Here is an 18,669-nt window from a genome sequence, read left to right as displayed (position 1 = left end):
ATATATATATATATATATCGTTTAAATAAAGCAAAAACACACCATAAATACAAGTTATATCCGTTATTTTTTATTGTTATGTTTAATCAAATTTGGATTATAATATTTTGGTTTATCGTAAACAAGTTTCTCAGTGAAATGAGCAGTAGCAGGACCGACCAGGGATGATGGCACCTAGACACAAATCATGCAGCCGCTCAATAGATGGTAAATAATGACACAACTCCAGTAAAGTATAACAGAAAATATAATAGTTTACACTATATGGGTACATTTTTAGTTAACAGTTGCAAGCAATACATCGAAATATCAGTTATTAGGGCTGATAACTAAAATGAAATTCACTAAATTCACAGTCAGTCACTCATTTAGTGTCAGTGGACCAACTCTATAACAAGGCCAGTTCAAAGTGTAATGCTCTCATTTCAGTTGAGGTTCAGATACGACTAATTTGATTTGTTCTAAGAGAATGATAAGCTGCTCAGACGTTTATTGTTTTTTAGCAGTCACTATATTACTGACAACATGGATCAATTATAATGGACATCCAAAACAACCATGAAGATTATTTTAATATTCAGATAGAGACAACTCATTGGCTGTATCATGTTCTGAGACGTGGCACAAGTGTGAAACCCAGTGGACACACTGGGGACTGCAAGAGGATTTGGGCCAGTTGAGTTTCTTTTACTTTTTAACTTTAAACTCATATACATTTTTTACAGGTGGCCTTTTGTACAATACAGTGGCACATCATTAAACTGTTGCTATATTTCTTTTTCTCAGGTGAAGTAGGCCTGAAATACTGTGCTTGTCCCTTCACCCAGCAGTGTACATTGTATTTAAAGGTCCAGTGTATAACATTTAAGGGAATCTATTGGCTAGAGTCCGCCATGTTGAACCAGCATGTTTCTGCAAACCCAGAACTGACAAACCACACGAGTCCACCATGTTGAACCAGCATGTTTCTGCAAACCCAGAACTGACAAACCAAATGTTGGCTCTAGATAGGACCTTTTCTGTTTTTTGCAAGTTGCAGCCACTTTAGTTTAACCTGTATGGTTGGAAACGGAGGGTGAAGCAGGCAGTATTTAGTTGGTTGCAATCTGCAACTTTACCACTAGATGCCACTAAATCCTACACATTGCACATTCATTATGTAGTTTTTATGCATTTCTCTGACACAAATGAGAGAGTTCTGCATATTTGCTGTCAAAGTTACAGCCAGCATTTATTGATCCCATATATTTCAACAAGAGCTATATCATTGGTGCAGGTAGGTCTGCATTAGATACAGCCAGTCCTCCACAGACAACAGCAGAACAAAGTTCTCTTCTAAAAAGAGACAGCTGCACCTGTTGTCATTTGCCACTGTCAAGTCAGATTGAATACAGAGATGTTCTCTTACAGATGTCCCCTTAATCATCCAGTGTTGTTTTCTGTTGACTGAAGTTCTTAAGTCTTTTCTCCATTTCTTCCATTTGAACCCTTTCTTTCAACTCAGTCCTCAAGTCTGCGATTTCTTTTGCACTAGAGAGAGAAGACATAATAATACGTACAGTATGTGTGAGGAAATCATCATCCACCCTTCATCAGAATAGTCACTAGGTGAGATGAGCATTACAACCACCACATTAGCAGTTATTTATGACTTCATAACTTGGACTGTGTCAACGTTCACCTCAGGGGAATGAGAATGATTCCACACACGAGGTTGAGCTGCTGAAGAATTGCAGGAAGACTCGGTGTTGAAAACTGGAGAGAAGCACGGGCAAGATAAAGTATCAAACAACCAGAAATACTTTCAGGTATTATACATGTATTAACAAAGCTCTACAAACCTTTGGAGGAGGAATACAGGCACTGTGTGTGTTACTGTAGAGCTGGTTAATGGCTTTCTGGAGGATCACAGCCTGCTGAGTGAGACTCTTCAGGTAATCTGAGCTTTCCTTTGTGCTGTCATGGTCCTCACCAACCTTCACGTGTGCAACAAAGAAGTCTCTCAGTTGAAACTGTGAGTTTATAGCACAAACAAAGTACCAGCAAACATGGGAGTCCAGAATTTCAAAGCATACCTGGCTCTTGTATAGTGAATAAGCCTCTTTCTCATGCTTCAGAGCTGATCGGAACTCTCCTTTACTCTCATACACTGTGGCGAGCAGATGATGACTACACGAAAGATAGACATGGAGAGGCAGAGAGGTTAAGAACAATTTTGTTTTCTCAAGTTGTACTTATAATGTGTTGCTGTCTGTGTTTTTGTCTTTCTGGCTGTTTCATTACAGAGCAGGAGTCTTACCTGTGTGCATGCTTCAGGGACATGGCACCGTGGTATTTTGAGGTTAAAATTAAGCCATTCTGCAGGAACTTCTGGGAAAGCTCATACTCCATTAGTCCATGAAGCACTAGACCCAGCATACTCTAATAATAATAATAACACAACAGGACATTAACAGATGATTTCCAACACACATGAGATGTAATAAGACCTTGTAGCACAAATAAAGTGGTAATATGTAGAAGTCCTGCCTGAAAGTTCACAGATGACGACAGCCTATAAAGTAACTTTTTTAGATGTCAGGGTTCCCAGCTCCTTTTCGTTACATCCTTTACCTTACATTTTTATTTCACATGTCGTCCTGAACATCTACTAATCTTAAAATGCTCATTGTCGTTATTTTGGATTATTCTGTCTTTCTAAACTCACCAAATGTTAAAATATCATAATGCACTGTTTAAAAATAAATTGTATATAAAATACCTTTCAAGTAGCTCTAAACAGATAGATTAATGTATGCACAGGTTGCAGTGAAGTCTCACTTACGTCCAGCAGTGCAACTTGTGGATGGTCGTCTCCAATCACAAGCAGGGTGAGATACCGAGCGCGATATAGCAGCTGTAGGGAAGTTGAGAGTCGGCCTCCAGCAAAGCAGTACAGGGCCAGATGAGTCTGAATGACAAAAAGGATAATGTGAAATATTACAATGATAGAGTTAAGTTAACTTATGTGGATCGATGAGAAGGTAAAGGAACTCACATAGTCTTGTATGGTCTGTGGATGGTCTATACCTTGCACTCTCTCACTACTCAGAACAGCTTTCTCCTGGTGGCTGAGGGCCTGTGAGGTGTGTGGAAACAAGGGAGACAAAACTTTATGAGAGCTCACAAATCTTTATGTTTGTTAATATCATAATGCAGGAGTGTGTGATATATCACTTAATAAAACCAGAGATGTGGGTGATGATTCAGTCTGGGACCAGGCTAGGTAAAAGGTCATGGGTAGAAATGAATCATAATGCATATTTACATCCGCAAATTCCCCCAAGATGTAGCTGAGCCGTCCCAGGAGACGCAGGCACATGCACACATCCTCATGCAGGACCCCGCATACGCTGCTGAATAGAGTCAAGGCCTGGCTAATCAATTCATGACCCTCTTTGAGAAGCCCTGAAAGCAAACACAAAACACTGCTGATGAGCCTTGACTGTACAGAAATTAATAACATTTGCTCTTCATCTGAATCCAGGTCAGGGCACAGAATGACAGAATGGGTAGTTCATGTGATATTATGGTGCCTTCAGATAGAGTCATGTTTACTGTGTGCAAGGGTCCATTTGAATGACTCTCTGGTTTATAATCTAATCTCAGTGTATTTATAATCTAACATAAAGGATAGGATCACATTTTTAAGTGTATCTCTATACATACAATACTCACACGGTAAATGGTAAATGGACTGTACCTATATAGCTCCAACTGCTCATCAGTTTGAAGAGCTAACCATTCATACACATTCACACACTGATGACGCAGCATCTGGAGCAATTTGGGGTTCAGTATCTTGCTCAAGGACACTTCATCATGCAGACTGGAGGAGCCGGATCATCTGATTAGTGGACTGTATAGCTGGCAGTGTTGTAATCAAGACCAACTAAACCAAGGCCAAGTCAAGACCAAGAGAGTGTATCACAACTGAGACAAGACTTTGGGGAGTTGAGACCAAGTCAAGACCAAGACTAGACAGTATAGAGGATACTTAGGTAGCTAATAACCATGAAAACTCTTTGGTTTAAGTATGGTTGTTACATTGAGTCACCTCTTTAAGTGTTCTTTTAGACGCTGTTCTATAGATGAATTCTTTGTCGTGTAGAAAACCAAATTTGATTCCAGTAGATTTGGTTGATGTCTCCTCCCAGACAGTTGACAAAGAAATCAAACAATGCACAGGCAATTATGTGACATCCCACAGTTGTGGTCTTAACTGGTCTTGAACTAAGATCCAGAGCCCTCTTTGTCTGAGACTGAAACAAGACAGAGTAAAAATGCAGCCCATTCCGAGACAAGACCAAGGCCTTTAAAAAGTGGTCTTGAGACTGGTCTCTAGACCAAGACCGATGTCAAGTACTACAACACTGGTAGCTAGTAAGGATATAATGCCTTGCTCAACAGCATCAGAAGGACAGATACTTCCCAATTGAGCCTTGAGATAATGCTCAGTCACATTAAGCACCCAAGCGGAGCCACTAATCCTAGCATCAATCCTAGCCTAAATCTAAAAATAATCCTGCATTTTGTTTGTTCCCATCACAAATAGATCATCTTGTTGATAGTACTACAGGCTCATTACAGACAACTCTAGACTCTATTGCACCTCTGAAAAAGAAGATAATTAAACATAGGAGGTTAAATCAAATCAAATCAAATCAATTTTATTTGTATAGCCTAAAGTCACAAAGTACATTTGCCTCTGAGGGCTTTACAATCTGTACAGGGAGTGACACCCTCTGTCCTTAGACCCTCGGTTCGAGTGAGGAAAAACTTGCCCACAAAAACCCTTTAACAGGGAGAAAATGTGGAAGAAACCTCAGGAAGAGCCACATGGTATAGCCAGCAGACTCGTAACTTAAAGCATGAGGCACGTAAATCTGAACGCAAATGGCGTGCCACTAAACTGGAAGAATCTTGTTTAGTCTGGCAAGATAATCTTAAAATATACAGGAAGGCTCTCCGTAATGCCAGAGCAGCCTACTACTCTTCATTAATTGAGGAGAATAAGAACAACCCCAGGTTTCTCTTCAGCACTGTAGCCAGGCTAACAGAGAATCACAGCTCTACTGAACCATCTATTCCTTTAGGTCTAACTAGTAATTACTTCATGAGCTTCTTTAATGATAGGATTATAGCTATTAGAGACAAAATCCATCACCTCTTGCCCTCAACAGGCATTGATCTGCATTCTGATACAGCAAGTTTGGAAACAGCTGTAAAACCTGATACATGTTTAGACTGTTTTTCTCCCATCGACCTTCATCAAATAACTTTAATCATTTCTGCAGCTAAGCCGTCAACCTGTCTCTTAGACCCCATCCCAACCAGGCTGTTTAAGGATGTTTTACCTCTAGTTAGCCATTCTTTATTGGATACGATTATTCTGTCTTTATTATCGGGATATGTACCATAGTCCTTTAAGGTAGCTGTAATTAAACCTCTTCTTAAAAAGCCCACTCTAGACCAAGAGGTCTTAGCCAACTACAGACCGATATCAAACCTTCCCTTTCCGTCTAAGATACTTGAGAAAGCTATAGCTAATCAGCTGTGTGACTTTCTCCATAACAATAGTCTATTTGAGGATTTTCAGTCAGGATTTAGAGTGCATCATAGCACAGAGACCGCATTAGTCAAAGTTACAAATGACCTCCTAATGGCATCAGACAAAGGACTCATCTCTGTACTTGTCCTGTTAGATCTTAGTGCTGCATTTGACACCATTGACCATCAAATTCTTTTACAGAGACTGGAACATCAAATTGGCATCAAAGGAACCGCCCTAAGCTGGTTTAAATCGTATTTTTTAGATCGATCTCAGTTTGTTCACGTCAATGATGAATCCTCCATGCAGACCAAAGTTTGTCATGGAGTCCCACAAGGTTCTGTACTTGGACCACTTCTATTCAGTTTATATATGCTTCCTTTAGGGAACATTATTAGGAATCACTCTATCAATTTTCATTGTTATGCTGACGACACCCAATTATATTTATCGATCAAGCCTGATGCAACCAATCAGTTAACTAAACTCCAAGCATGCCTTAAGGATATAAAAAGTTGGATGACCTACAATTTTTTGATGTTAAATTCAGACAAAACTGAAGTTCTTGTAATTGGACCCAAACACCTCAGAAACTCTCTTTCTAGAGACTTAGTTACTTTAGATGGGATCACCCTGGCCTCCAGCTCCACTGTAAAGAATCTTGGAGTTGTTTTTGATCAGGATTTGTCCTTTAACGTCCACATAAAACAAATTTCGAGGACTGCATTCTTCCACTTACGTAACATCGCTAAAATCAGACGCATTGTCTCTCAGGCGGATGCAGAAAAACTAGTCCACGCATTTGTTACTTCAAGGCTGGACTATTGTAACTCTTTGTTATCAGGCTGCTCCAATAAGTCTCTTAGGACTTTGCAGTTAATTCAGAATGCTGCTGCACGTGTTCTGACAGGAACCAAGATCAGAGATCACATCTCTCCCATTTTGGCTTCCTTGCATTGGCTACCTGTTAAATCTAGAATAGAATTTAAAATTCTTCTCCTTACTTACAAAGCTCTTCATGGTCAGGCACCATCATATCTAAAAGAGCTCATAGTACCTTACTACCCCTCTAGAACACTGCGCTCTCAGGATGCTGGGTTCCTTGTGGTTCCTATAGTCTCCAAAAGTAGATTGGGAGCCAGAGTTCAGGAGGCAGACACGGTCAACACCTTTAAGAGTAGACTTAAGACTTTCCTTTTTCATAGAGCTTATAGTTAGGGCTTTACTGAAAACTCTCTCTCTCCTTCTCTCTCTCTCTCTCTCTCTCTCTCTCTCTCTCTCTCCCTCTCCCTCCATCACCATTACCACCACCATCTGTAAACTTACATGTCTCATTAATGCATGTTACTAACTAAACTTCTTCCCCAGAGTTTCTGTGCTCTGTCGTCCAGCAGGTTCTCATGGATCGTGGCTGCTGCTGTGGTCCTGCATGACCTCCACTACATATATTACTACTGTCATTATTGTTACCATATCTCCATTACAGTTTATAATTAGGCTATGATTTGCTGCTGCTGTGTATCTGTGTCTCTCTATCTCTATCACAGTTTCCACTGCTACTGTAATCATTTTATCATTCATTGTAATTCATTGTCATTTTATCATTCATTGTAATTCATTGTCATTTTATCAGTCATTGTAATTGTACAATATGTTTGTGTTGATTTGTTCTGTACACGTGACATCCATTGCACGTCTGTCCGTCCTGGGAGAGGGATCCCTCCTCTGTGGCTCTTCCTGAGGTTTCTTCCACATTTTTTCCCTGTTAAAGGGTTTTTGTGGGCAAGTTTTTCCTCACTCGAACCGAGGGGCTAAGGACAGAGGGTGTCACTCCCTGTACAGATTGTAAAGCCCTCAGAGGAAAATGTACTTTGTAACTTTGGGCTATACAAATAAAACTTGATTCGATTTGATTTGTATGTGTGTCTATGTTCCTCACCCTGCTGTACTGCCACCTGTGCATGTTGCACCAGTCGCGTGGCATCTGTTCCTGTAGGTTTGAGGTGTTTGACAACAGGGAACATGTTGACAACATCTTCTTCACTGAACGCCGGCCTGTGTCGAGACTCGAACACATACTCCCTCAGCTGCACCTGCAGGTTAAAGGAAGGAGGTGTGAAAGAGGAAGAGCTGAATTTGTAATCTGCACTAGATAACTTTGCACTGGCAGCCCTGAATATAGAACTTGCTGCTTAGAGTAACAGTTGAACCAAAAAAATGCCCTGCCTACTCAAATGAAGCAGGATCTAAGGTAGTAGAAAACCCTTTATTGCAGCTCCAGATATGATTTGTAATGATATCAATGGTTTCATTTTCTTGTGTAGCCTCAAGATAAACATACAGAAATTAATTTAATATATGATGAAGAGAAGCATTATAGATGTCTGACCTGAATACCTGTCTTGATGGCAATCTCTCTCAGCAGGGAGATCTTCTGAAGGCCATGCTTTTCTATTTCTTCATCTATACTTTCGCTGAACACAAAGAGTGTCAAATCAGTGTAAAATCCTGTTGCACAACCATACTCACACACAAACACACACACACACACACACACACACACACACACACCAGTCTATTGTGTAGTGATAATAATCTCCAGCCTCAGCCCTGATCCTGACCCACAGCTCACAGGGGGTCAGTCTAGCCCATGCACTATCCGTCAACAAGGAGACTCGACTCCCGTGGCTCCGTCGACGTCGACTCCTGCGGCGAAAGAGTAGCTCATCTGAGCAGGAGTCTGGGAGACAGGAGGAGGAACTCAGGAGGCAGTTTAGGAAGTGACTGACAGCAGCGGAATATGCTGCAGGTTCCACATCCTGAGACAAAATCAGATAAAAGCTGATATTAGAAAGTTAATGCTTAATTACCATAATACATTTTAAAATTTTACTTGACAACATTATTGAAACACCTCACCTGCAGATAGGTCCTGAAGATGTGTTTTGCACTTCTAATGATAACCTCACTGATAGAGATTCTCTGTGAAGGAACATTTGATAAGTCAATTGATGAAGAACACTTCAGCAAAATTTTATCAGTATAAAAATAACCTCAAAAGCTTGCTGCAAGCAGCTATGATGACTCTACATCCATGTTTTATGGTTAATATTAGCCGTGGTAAGTACCTGTATGTGGCTGAGTCTCCCTCTCTCCTCCATCTTGTCCAGCTTCCTCAGTAAGGTGCCCAGATAGCGCACATTCACACCCCGCTGATGTAGAGCTGCAGTCAGGGTGGCTCCATCCATTGGCACAGCTGCGTGTTCAAGGCAGTCCCTCAGCTACCATACACACAAACACACACGCAGTAGTAGCATGTAGATGTCATCTTAAATTGAATGCACACTATAGACTTGAACATTATTGTTCAAGACATGACATGACATGACATGACATGACATGACATGACTCACCACTGCTGGAATCTGTTTGGACAGTAGAAAAGCAGCCGCGTCCCATAACAACTGTCTTTGCATCTGAATCTTCTCGACACACTCAGAGGAGAAACGAACACCTGCAGCAGAGACACACACTTCAATCTTTGTCTGATTTAAATGTGTGTGTGTGTGTGTGTGTGTGTGTGTGTGTGTGTGTGTGTGTGTGTGTGTGTGCGTGCAGTACCTGGAGAGCAAACATCAGGATTGAAGCAGATGTCAAAGCCAGAGTCACACACTGATCCAGCAGCCTTACAAGCCTTAATAATCACATTTCTTCTCTGAAGTTCTACAAAAGTAAAATACAAATTAACGTAATTAATTAAAATAGCAGTCAGTTCTATTTAGAATATCAGTTAGAATATCAGTTCTATTTAGTCAGTTGAGGCGGTGAAATTTGAATGACCTTTTCTGCACAGTTGGGTAGTTTAATCTTTAAAAAATATATCTCATTTTAAGAACTCAGTTAATATGTAAAATCCTTATTTGAAAATTAAATAGTATGCAGTAATTAATATTATAATATATTTCTTTTTCATATTTCTTATCATCCTTGTGTATATGAGCTGCTGTGACAAGTGAATTTCCCTGGCATAGGATCATTAAACTCTATCTTATATTAATGTAACAGAAAACTGTACTTTAGCACAGTAGATGAGTAAATATACATTACATTCCAATACTAAGACTAAATTTCTAACCTCAGCTTTGAAGATGTGATGTGAACACTCCAGGAATGAATTATTACTGTACATCATTTGTTTGTATGATTTGTACCTTCTCGCTCTGTGTTTCTGAGCCTAATTTCTCTTTATCATTTCATTTTATTCAGCTTATTCACCCATGTCAGCACCATCTGTGGCTGCATCTCCAGTTCTCATGGATTTTTCCTGTTCTTCCAGTTGGATGAGTCCCTGGGACACCAGCTTGACATAAAGTTCATACCTGTAACAGGAAACACAAGATAATAGCAATGATCATTTCCAAACCTCAGTTCATCCTGCTGGTTTAACAGGAAAATAAATGGTAGCTGCATTCATGTCATGGAAGTGGTTCCACAGCTCCTCTTCCTCACCTGTGCTGGACAAAGGCCTCTATCAGCTCTGGTCTCAGGCTGGCAAGGCTGTGATGATGTTGCCTCGGGTAACCAAAGCTCTGACACTCTTTTGGCACCTCGCTGCTCTCTGCTGTCTCTATGAACTGGTGGTTAAGGTCAGGGGGGAAGGTCCGGAGAAGGTCCAAGATGTAGGGTCTTCCATCGTTACCCAGGATGCCTTTGGTCTCTATGCCAGAGCAAAGCTCCACTGGGCTGTTCCTGTGGTCGAGCACCTGGTGACGCTGGATTCTTAGTGGTTTACTTGTTTTATCCAGAAGCTCCAAAAATCTGAAATGATGTTGAGAAAATTAAAAGTGGCCTGATATGTTAGAAATGTAAATACCTGTGTATGTGTTGATTTTTTTGTGTTACCTGGGGTGTGTGAAAACTGTTTGTCCATAGTCATTAGAGCCATATACTACACTCTGCTCCTGATTTTTCTCCAGTATCCCAGGAACAATTGTCTGAGCGATAACACGAACACCACGATAATCCACCACAGCTGTCCCAAGTGTGTAAAGCCCCTCTATGTCGACAGATGTGTATGCCTGCAGCAGTGGGGATATTTTTGTTTTAATGGCAACAACATGAAGGGATAAGATTAGATACAACTGCAAGGAAGATTATAACCTTGGTGAATATTGTTTTTCCTTTTTTTAACCACATAATCAAACACATACAAACATACACCTCAAACACCTCACTAGTCATGCAGGTATTCTTGTCAGGACCTCTACCTGTGCTCCTCTCAGGTCACAGATGGCAGCAGCATGAGCAGCAGTGTTGCCCCCTAGTGGGTGGTAGTGCTCAGATATGTCAAACCCCAGGCTGAAGAAGAGATTGTTCCAGATGAACATCTGCATATGAGGCGCTTCGGCTGGGTTTAACGGCATGACATTACCGTCGACAACAGCTACAGCACCTCTTGTAGCAGCTTCAACAAAGTCACTGTTGGTCTGCATGGAGAAATTTAATTTTTTGTTAGTTTTTCTTCTTTGATTTTGGTTAAAAAAAAAGAAAAAGTGATACAGTCTAATCACAGACATTCCCAAGATCTGTGGCCTCACCCTGAATATGCTCCTCTCTCGGTGCAGGCGCTCCTGAAGGGAGTTCCTAGAGAGTTCCCTGCATCCTTGCAGCTCTTCATTCCAGTCCCGGCTCTGTGGTCATAATCAGCATCATCATCACTATTGGTTAGCCTCAAATGCATCATGAATGTTTTGTGTTCATTTGCATACATACATGTGTCATAGCTTCTGTATTTCAATGCAAGGTTATATTTCTATATATGTTTGCAACCTGCCCAGCTGTGTGCTCATCTTGGCCCATGCAACTGGTGTGTGTCTCCTCCGCTCTGACACAGTCGAGGGTGTGGTCTCCCTGATGGGCGATCCAGGTGAATAACTGGAAAGGTGTTGCGATCCGCTCATAAGGGTGTTGCTGGACTCTGGTTCACAGTAACAGAAAATTGCTGTATTAGTAATGTTCGTTGGGTGTGAGAATTTCGTTTCCAACTTGATTACAGGCAGTTTGCTCACCTCTTCTTCTGCAGGGCACTGAAGGTTTTCCTGAAAGCAGGGCTGACTTGACTCAACAGCTCAACTAGAGAGTGGCAAAGGATTTTGGGAACTGCAGGTTTAGGGTTGAAGTTGAAGGCAGTTGACCTGGAGCAGTCAGAGAACGAGGTGTACAAGGTACATGAAAATTGTTAGGATGAATTTGTGTCAAAGGTTTTATGTGAGTATGTTTGTATTCATTCATCAGTTTGACATTCACACATGTGGTAGAACTCCTGTTGGAGGCCCAAGACAGATATATTGATGTTGTCCTGAAGCCCTAGGATGAGTAACGGATCAGGTTCAGAATGGGACCCTAAATGCTGATAAGAAATACAACGGAGGAGGTCCAGAGAAATGTAAAGTCTTTCCAGATGTGCCAAATGTATATTAAGGCTGTATCTTATATGTTGAACAAGACTAAATGTGGTCTCCTCAGTGCTGATATTAAACCATCAAATGAAGTTCAACTTGTTGTCTGTTGTGTGTAATCAACTACCTGTTTCCCTCTTGGTCCAGAAGATTCTACCTTTCAAAAGGTTAAGGGATCAACAAAGTGATGTGGACTCATCAGACCACAGCACACTTTTGCACTTTCCATGGAACCATCTCAGATGAGCTTGGATTCACAGAAGTTGGCAGGATGATATCTAGCTTTCTCTTTGGATGGTAGATTGAGGGGTCAAAGGTCACATAAATTCAATGTTTGGCCTTGCCATTATGTGCAGAGATTTTTTTTGCTTTTTGTGAGACTATTGTGGCTGTAAATGGTGAAATCCATACATTTCTAGCAATTGAACAGTTGGAATATTTTTCAAAGTGGTGAACCTCACCCCATCCTTGCTTGTGAATGACTGAGCCTTTCCAGAATGCCCCTTTCACACCCAATCATGATAAAATCTGAACCAATGAACCTGTTTACGTGTTGAATGTGTCTGAACTTTTTTGGAACGTGTTGCATCAAGTTTCAGTATTAAATATCTTTGTGGTGTAAACAGCAAAGAGAACCCCAAAGTCATTAGGATTTTTTTTAGTAACCATTAATATCTGTACAAAATTTCAAGGTAATCCATCCAATACGTGTTGAGATATTTTGCTCTGGACAAAAGTAGTAGAAGTAATGACATTCAAACTGATGAGTTAGATCAGTTTAACACTCACTGGTTGAGGTAGAAACCACGTGTAGAGGAAGTAATATTGAGCTCCTTGTCTTCCATCGTCAAGACATTGAGGTACATTAAGTCACCATGCATCTTCCTGTTTCCTGGAGGGGGGTTCCAGCTGCTCATGGTCAGAACCCGCAGGCACTGTAATGGCTGCAAAGATACATTCATAAAATTCCACTGTTGCTTCAATCTAACTGAATACTGAATACATTTAACTCGTCATCCAAAAGCTGATTTCTCACCTTCCAGTCATCTCTGACAGGCTGCAGTGGACTGAGTGGCCGGTCTTTACATCCAGGGAGGATGTATTCTGGAGGCCTGAAGTCAACAGACTCCTTTTCAGAAGCTTGCCTGTTCCCCACACTTTCACTATCTGAAAGGATGAATATGGAGGTGAAAATGATGATGGATTACTGACAGAAATACTCAGACAAAAGTGAGGAAGTAACAAGGAAACAATAGTACTTTTGTCTCCTCTGGTGTAAAGCGTTAGATAAGACAGTGAGCTGCGGTTCACTCCGTTGTATGCATCTGCAGGGTCGAGGCTCCTCAGAAGATCACGTACATGTCTGAGATGAAGACGAGCATCACGCACTGAGTAAGAATCTGCAACAAGATCAGAAAAGTTGCTTTTAAAGTGTATGGCAAATAGAAAGCAAATCACACCACAATTTATTCATTCATTTTTAAGTTTTTCCTCACTTAAACCGAGCGTCTAAGGACAGAGGGTGTCACACAGATTGTAAAGCCCTCACAGGCAAAATGTGTTTTATGACATTGGTCCATACAAATAAAATTTGATTTGATTTGATCTGATAAAACATTCCTAGATGAGGCATCTTCACCATGTTTGCGCCACTGAGCATGTGCGGTCTGTGGGAGCAGACAGCCATAGAGGTCAATAACAGTTTGGATGAGAGATCAACATCTTACTCGTCCATCTGAAGTCTAATAAAAGAATGGTGCTGACGATGTTGTACTCACTAAAAAGACAACAAGGAAGAAAAAAAAAGGTGAGGCAGTTACCCTCCACCACTTTGATCAGTGCTCCATCCTGGATGCCGTCAATGGAGCACAGCTCTGTGAGGCTGTCGAGTGCTGTGCCTCCCAGCTGGAGGGAAAAGCATGTGCGGTGGCAGGTGATCTTGTGCTCCATCAGGACTTGGTGCAGCTCTGCCACCAAAAGCTGGCCTGACACCTGAGAGCGGAGGAGAGACAGAGAATTTAGGTTCGAATGACATAATGATACAGTGAAGTATCTTTAAGAAAATAACAACAGGTATACAACAGAACCTGAAGCTCAAAACTTTCTGCTCCAGGAGATTGAATTCTGACAGTAAAGCCAGTCTCCTGGAGATCAACTATGTCACGGATAGTAAGTTGTTTCCTTTTATCAACATCAGACTGCTCTGGACGATCATCCTCGGGGCTCTCTTCAATTGGACTTGGAAGTGCTGTTGACAACAGAAGGAACAAAATAAAGGTATGAGGGTGTGGCTGTGTGGAAGATTTATAGAGGATATTCTTATCGAAACTTAAGGGGAAAATTAAAAAAATAAACTTTTATTATATTTCAATACAGGATAATCGGACAGTAATTAAATGTTAGAAAGGAAAAGGTACCCAGAAAAGGACAATTCTGGTCTAGCCTTTTTCAGACTATTTAAACATTCATATATATAATATAATCATATATATATCCAATTTTCTTTTCCAGGTTACTTTAATTATTGCCTGATTAGCCAATTTCTCTTTTGATTTTCCATTAATTAAGCTAGTAATAAGTAAAACGGATGATCCAGTGTACAGGCCACACTTTGAACATCACAGACAAAATCACACAGGAGAAAATACAAAGAAATCAAATCAAATAAGATTACACACCTTTAACATGTGGTGCTGCCAGAAACAGCCTGTCAACTGAAAACAGCATAATCTCAGCCCCACCCTCCACCTCCTCCACAACACGCTGCAGACCAGTCTTGTTGTCATCTTCTTCCCTCTTCATGTTTTCTTGACCATGATCTGATGACTGACCTGCTGTTTGGTCTGCGTGCTCCTCGGGCAGATGGATGTTTGATGTTGTGTTGATAACCTTTTCTTTTATATTTAGATCTGTCTCCACAGTCAGCTGTCCAGTCTGTTCATTAGCCTCATCGCTCTGTCGTGTCAGGTGTACACCACACTCCTCCACTATTTCAGTGTTGATGATGTTGTATTTTGTTGGTTCCATGTTCTTCTGTGACTTCACAGGAGCAATGTTCTCATATATGTTATTTAGAATGTGTTCAGACAGTGTCACTGAGGTGCACCCTGATTCAAACTTTCGTTCTCTGCCCTCAGCGTTCTCTTGTGTGGGCAAAGTGTGGTGCAACTCAAAGACATTCTCTTCATCCGTGTTTATCTCTTCCATGAACTCTGTATTTCGTTTAGTTTTGAATGCATGCTTTGCGAAAGAGGAGGTCAGGCCCTCATGGATGTGTGTTTCTTTTTGTTCTGTGTCCTTGTGTATATCTTTGAAGGCCAGTTTGTTTTTCTCTGTCTGTCTCTCTGTCTTCTCTGGCACCTCTAAGTCAACAAAAGAGTCGATGTCAGACCAGTTTCCAGAGTCTGTCGCCTTCTGTTGTTTCTCTGATGCCATTCCAGTGACAGCTTCTGAGTGTCCCTCCTGTGATGTCGGTGCCTCCAGGAGCACATCCACCTGTTTCAGTATTTCATGTTCTTCCCAAACATCCACCACCATCTTGTCTGTAGCACCAGTGTTTGTTAGTGTGTTTTCCTGTCTCCCCACAGTCTCATTATGGCACACAAGTATTTTCATTTGTGCCTGAACTTCTGCTTGTGACTCTGTCTGAGTCTGTACCCCGATACCAATTTGTGTCTCCACCTCAGAAAAACCCCTGTTTGCCCCTCTGTTGCTTCTCTCTTGTCCATCTCCCCACTCATCCAGCCTTACTTCCTCTTCCTCCTCAGACACCAACAGACACACCATCGGCTCCACCAGCGTCACGTCCCCTCCGAGGTTGCTACTCAGGATGATATCAGGATACAGGAAGTTCTCTGGTTCAAGGGTTGGGTTTGACACACTGGTGGAGACGGTCAGCAGATCGTCCTCCAAGTCGTCCTGCAGGCTTGGTGAGTCACATTCACTCTCATCGCTGGAGAGCAGAGGGGATCTTTCTGGCCCACCCTGGCCCAGTGCATCCTTACACTTAAAGTAGTTTGTGAGTGTGTGACAGCACTGGACTATGTTTCCCATGGTGCCCTAGTGCATAAAACAGCAATGCAACTGTGCAGGTGGCCTAAAGGAGAAAAGACCACAGTATTTATAGGTTCAGTGACAATAAACTAGTCGGACAAACTTTACATTACAAATAGGTTTTATTTTGGTTGCTTCAGCCGGTGATTGAATTGGTTATGATAATATTATAAATTTAACCAAATTAGCCACAGTTTTCACATGATTCCTCAGATCTAACTATGGTAAGTATGGTAGGAGCTAATGTTACTGTTACCGTCTGACTACATGTAATTGTTGCCCCTATTGGGGTGTTGTTTAGCTCAGTTGATAGAGCATCTGCCCCACGTACAAAGGCTCAGTCCTTGCTGCAGCGGCCCAGGGTTCAAATCCAACCTGTGGCCCTTTGCTACATGTCATTCCCCATCTCTCTCTCCCCATATTCCTGTCACTACTTATCTGTCTCTTTCCAATAAAAAGCTTGAAAAGGCCAAAAAAATATATCCTTAAAAATGATTGCCCCTACTAGACCTATTTAAAGTTTTCCTGCTGGAAATCTTTTTTTGTTTGTTTTTCCTGACCTCCAGTGGTTTAACTCCCCAGCCTGCTGCAGTGATGTAAAGCGTACCGTTAGTACAATGTGACATCACTGTTACAGCTTCTTGTAATTGGACCCAAACACCTCAGAAACTCTCTTTCTAGAGACTTTGTTGCTTTAGACGGGATCACCCTGGCCTCCAGCTCCACTGTAAAGAATCTTGGAGTTATCTTTGATCAGGATTTGCAGATGCAGATGCAGAAAAAAATATTCTTCTTACATACAAAGCTCTTCATTGTCAGGCACCATCATATCTAAAAGAGCTCATAGTACCTTACTACCCCTCTAGAACACTGCGCTCTCAGGACGCTGGGTTCCTTGTGGTTCCTAGAGTCTCCAAAAGTAGATTGGGAGCCAGAGCTTTTAGCTATCAGGCTCCTCTTCTGTGGAACAAACTACCATTCTGGGTTCAGGAGGCAGACACGGTCAACACTTTTAAGAGTAGACTTAAGACTTTCCTTTTTGATAGAGCTTATAGTTAGGCCTGGCTCAGGTCATCTCTTAATTATGCTGCTATAGGTCCACACTTCTGACCATAGCTAACCACCTACCTGCTGCTGCAGGTAGTCAGAGGTGAAACTCAAAACTTTCTTCTGTTTTTTACCCTGCTGTTAAATTATCTTTTAGTTCTCTTCAATCAAAGTTATAGTATAAAAGTCTGTACTGCAAAAGGCTTTGTCACTGTCACATGTGTGTGTGTCTGTTGTTGTGGCATGTGTCAATGCAAGCAGCTAAGAGCCTTAGACAACAGCTGATGACAGGAAGATTATGAAGTGTTCCTGCAGTGGTGTCACCTTACAGTGGAAAGCACTGGAAGACTTTGGAGACTAAATCTCATCAGATGAACTCTGGAATGATGTTGGATATGTGGGAATCCTGGGATACATGAAAGAGAACACTGAGCACAATAGAGTAAAACAGAATGTCTTTAAATTACAGTACCATATATGTCTAAACCAGAACAGTAGCAAATCCTAAATAGACTTAATTTGAATGTTTTTATAAAAGTAACATATTATTAACATAAGAATACAAAGGTGCAGCAGAAAACTTGCAGATATGTCAAACAGCAGAACAGCATCAATATCATATTAGTCTATGGGCCCTACCTGCCAGAGAGAGAAGGAGAGACTGCCAGTCTGTGTCATCTTCTCCACACTCCTCTGCTGATCATCCTGCTCAAATCACAGAGCTCAGTTCCTCAGGCTTTTCCTCTACTGCAGGAAGCTCCCCTGTCCTTGCTGTGAAACCACGTTACCCAAACTGTATGCCAGTGCATGTGTGTGTCTGCCCTTCATGGGTGGAGAGGAGCTGTGAGAGAGCATGTAGGCCCTCTATTCAAACACACACATACACCCACACACCCACACACATACACATTCACACACTTAGTACCCTTCCAAGTCCAGAAGAGGGCAACCTTTCTGCCGTTCATGATGTAACTTCCTCTTTTCACGCCAGCCCATGCACTCTCTATCAACCTTGAATGTGAGCATGTGAAGGTGTATAAATAGCAGCAGCAGGGGGTCTGGCACCTCTTCACATTTTGCCCACACCTCCCTTCAACACAAGGCATGACACAGCACACCCCTCCTCAGGCACAGAAAAACAGTCCTGGAGACAAACCTCCAGTTTTCGGTCTCCGTTCTCTTCACACACTTTCAGCCATGAGCTGGCTGGAACGCAGCTCTCTGGTTGCCATGGCAGCGCTGCAGAGAGACATTAGCATTCTGTGCACGGTCTCCATGACAACTGTGGGAACATTCTAGAATGGGACGTTTGTTGGGAGACGCATTTGTATGTTACCACAACGACTACAGCTGAGTATACAGTATCTTGGTCAATATCTTCTGATGATTGTCAATAAATGAATCAGAGTCATAATGTCCTTATGTATCCTTCTGTTGTACAGTAGAAAAGACAGAGCAGATGAAGGACAGCCTTCACAATCTTCCTCTGAACTCTCCACCTCCTCTCTTTCGATCAACTGT

At 41.6% G+C, this 18,669-nt stretch overlaps 1 protein-coding gene across 2 annotated transcripts; it reads right to left on the bottom strand.

The window, feature by feature from the left end:
- Positions 1-121: 121 nt before the first annotated feature.
- On the bottom strand, positions 122-18,475 carry LOC104934426 (clustered mitochondria protein homolog). 2 transcript variants are annotated; one of them, XM_019272867.2, is made up of 30 exons: positions 17,788-18,464; positions 17,478-17,554; positions 14,727-16,144; positions 14,136-14,296; positions 13,869-14,040; positions 13,308-13,448; positions 13,085-13,215; positions 12,838-12,992; positions 11,659-11,784; positions 11,420-11,567; positions 11,188-11,280; positions 10,858-11,076; positions 10,493-10,668; positions 10,100-10,408; positions 9,866-9,969; positions 9,212-9,313; positions 9,004-9,104; positions 8,719-8,871; positions 8,510-8,572; positions 8,162-8,409; positions 7,980-8,064; positions 7,530-7,683; positions 3,308-3,447; positions 3,038-3,118; positions 2,825-2,950; positions 2,300-2,421; positions 2,076-2,169; positions 1,842-1,976; positions 1,682-1,755; positions 122-1,530 (listed from the first exon to the last, which is right to left on the bottom strand). In XM_019272867.2, exons 3-30 carry the CDS (start codon positions 16,099-16,101, stop codon positions 1,419-1,421), a joined length of 5,100 nt encoding a protein of 1,699 aa, XP_019128412.1. In that variant the 5' UTR covers positions 16,102-16,144; positions 17,478-17,554; positions 17,788-18,464; the 3' UTR covers positions 122-1,418. The 2 variants fall into 2 exon arrangements, 1 of the variants encoding a protein (XP_019128412.1); XR_003461426.1 differs by lacking the exons at positions 122-1,530; positions 1,682-1,755; positions 1,842-1,976; ... (2 more) ...; positions 2,825-2,950; positions 3,038-3,118 and having other exon boundaries at positions 3,345-3,447; positions 7,988-8,064; positions 17,788-18,475.
- Positions 18,476-18,669: the final 194 nt, after the last annotated feature.

This window comes from Larimichthys crocea, chromosome XXII (assembly GCF_000972845.2).
Source record: "Larimichthys crocea isolate SSNF chromosome XXII, L_crocea_2.0, whole genome shotgun sequence".
NCBI classification, from domain to species: Eukaryota; Metazoa; Chordata; class Actinopteri; family Sciaenidae; genus Larimichthys; species Larimichthys crocea.
The sequence above is the reverse complement of the archived record's forward strand: the minus strand, read 5'-3'. Positions and strand labels throughout refer to the sequence as shown.

Excerpts from the sequence above, each read along its gene's own strand:
- LOC104934426 (XM_019272867.2), bottom strand. The coding sequence starts at position 16,101 with ATGGGAAACATAGTCCAGTGCTGTCACACACTCACAAACTACTTTAAG. Across the intron at positions 14,297-14,726 it reads GGCAGCACCACATGTTAAAG|CACTTCCAAGTCCAATTGAA; the intron begins GTGTGTAATCTT and ends TGTTGTCAACAG. Across the intron at positions 11,077-11,187 it reads GAGAGAGGAGCATATTCAGG|ACCAACAGTGACTTTGTTGA; the intron begins GTGAGGCCACAG and ends TTCTCCATGCAG.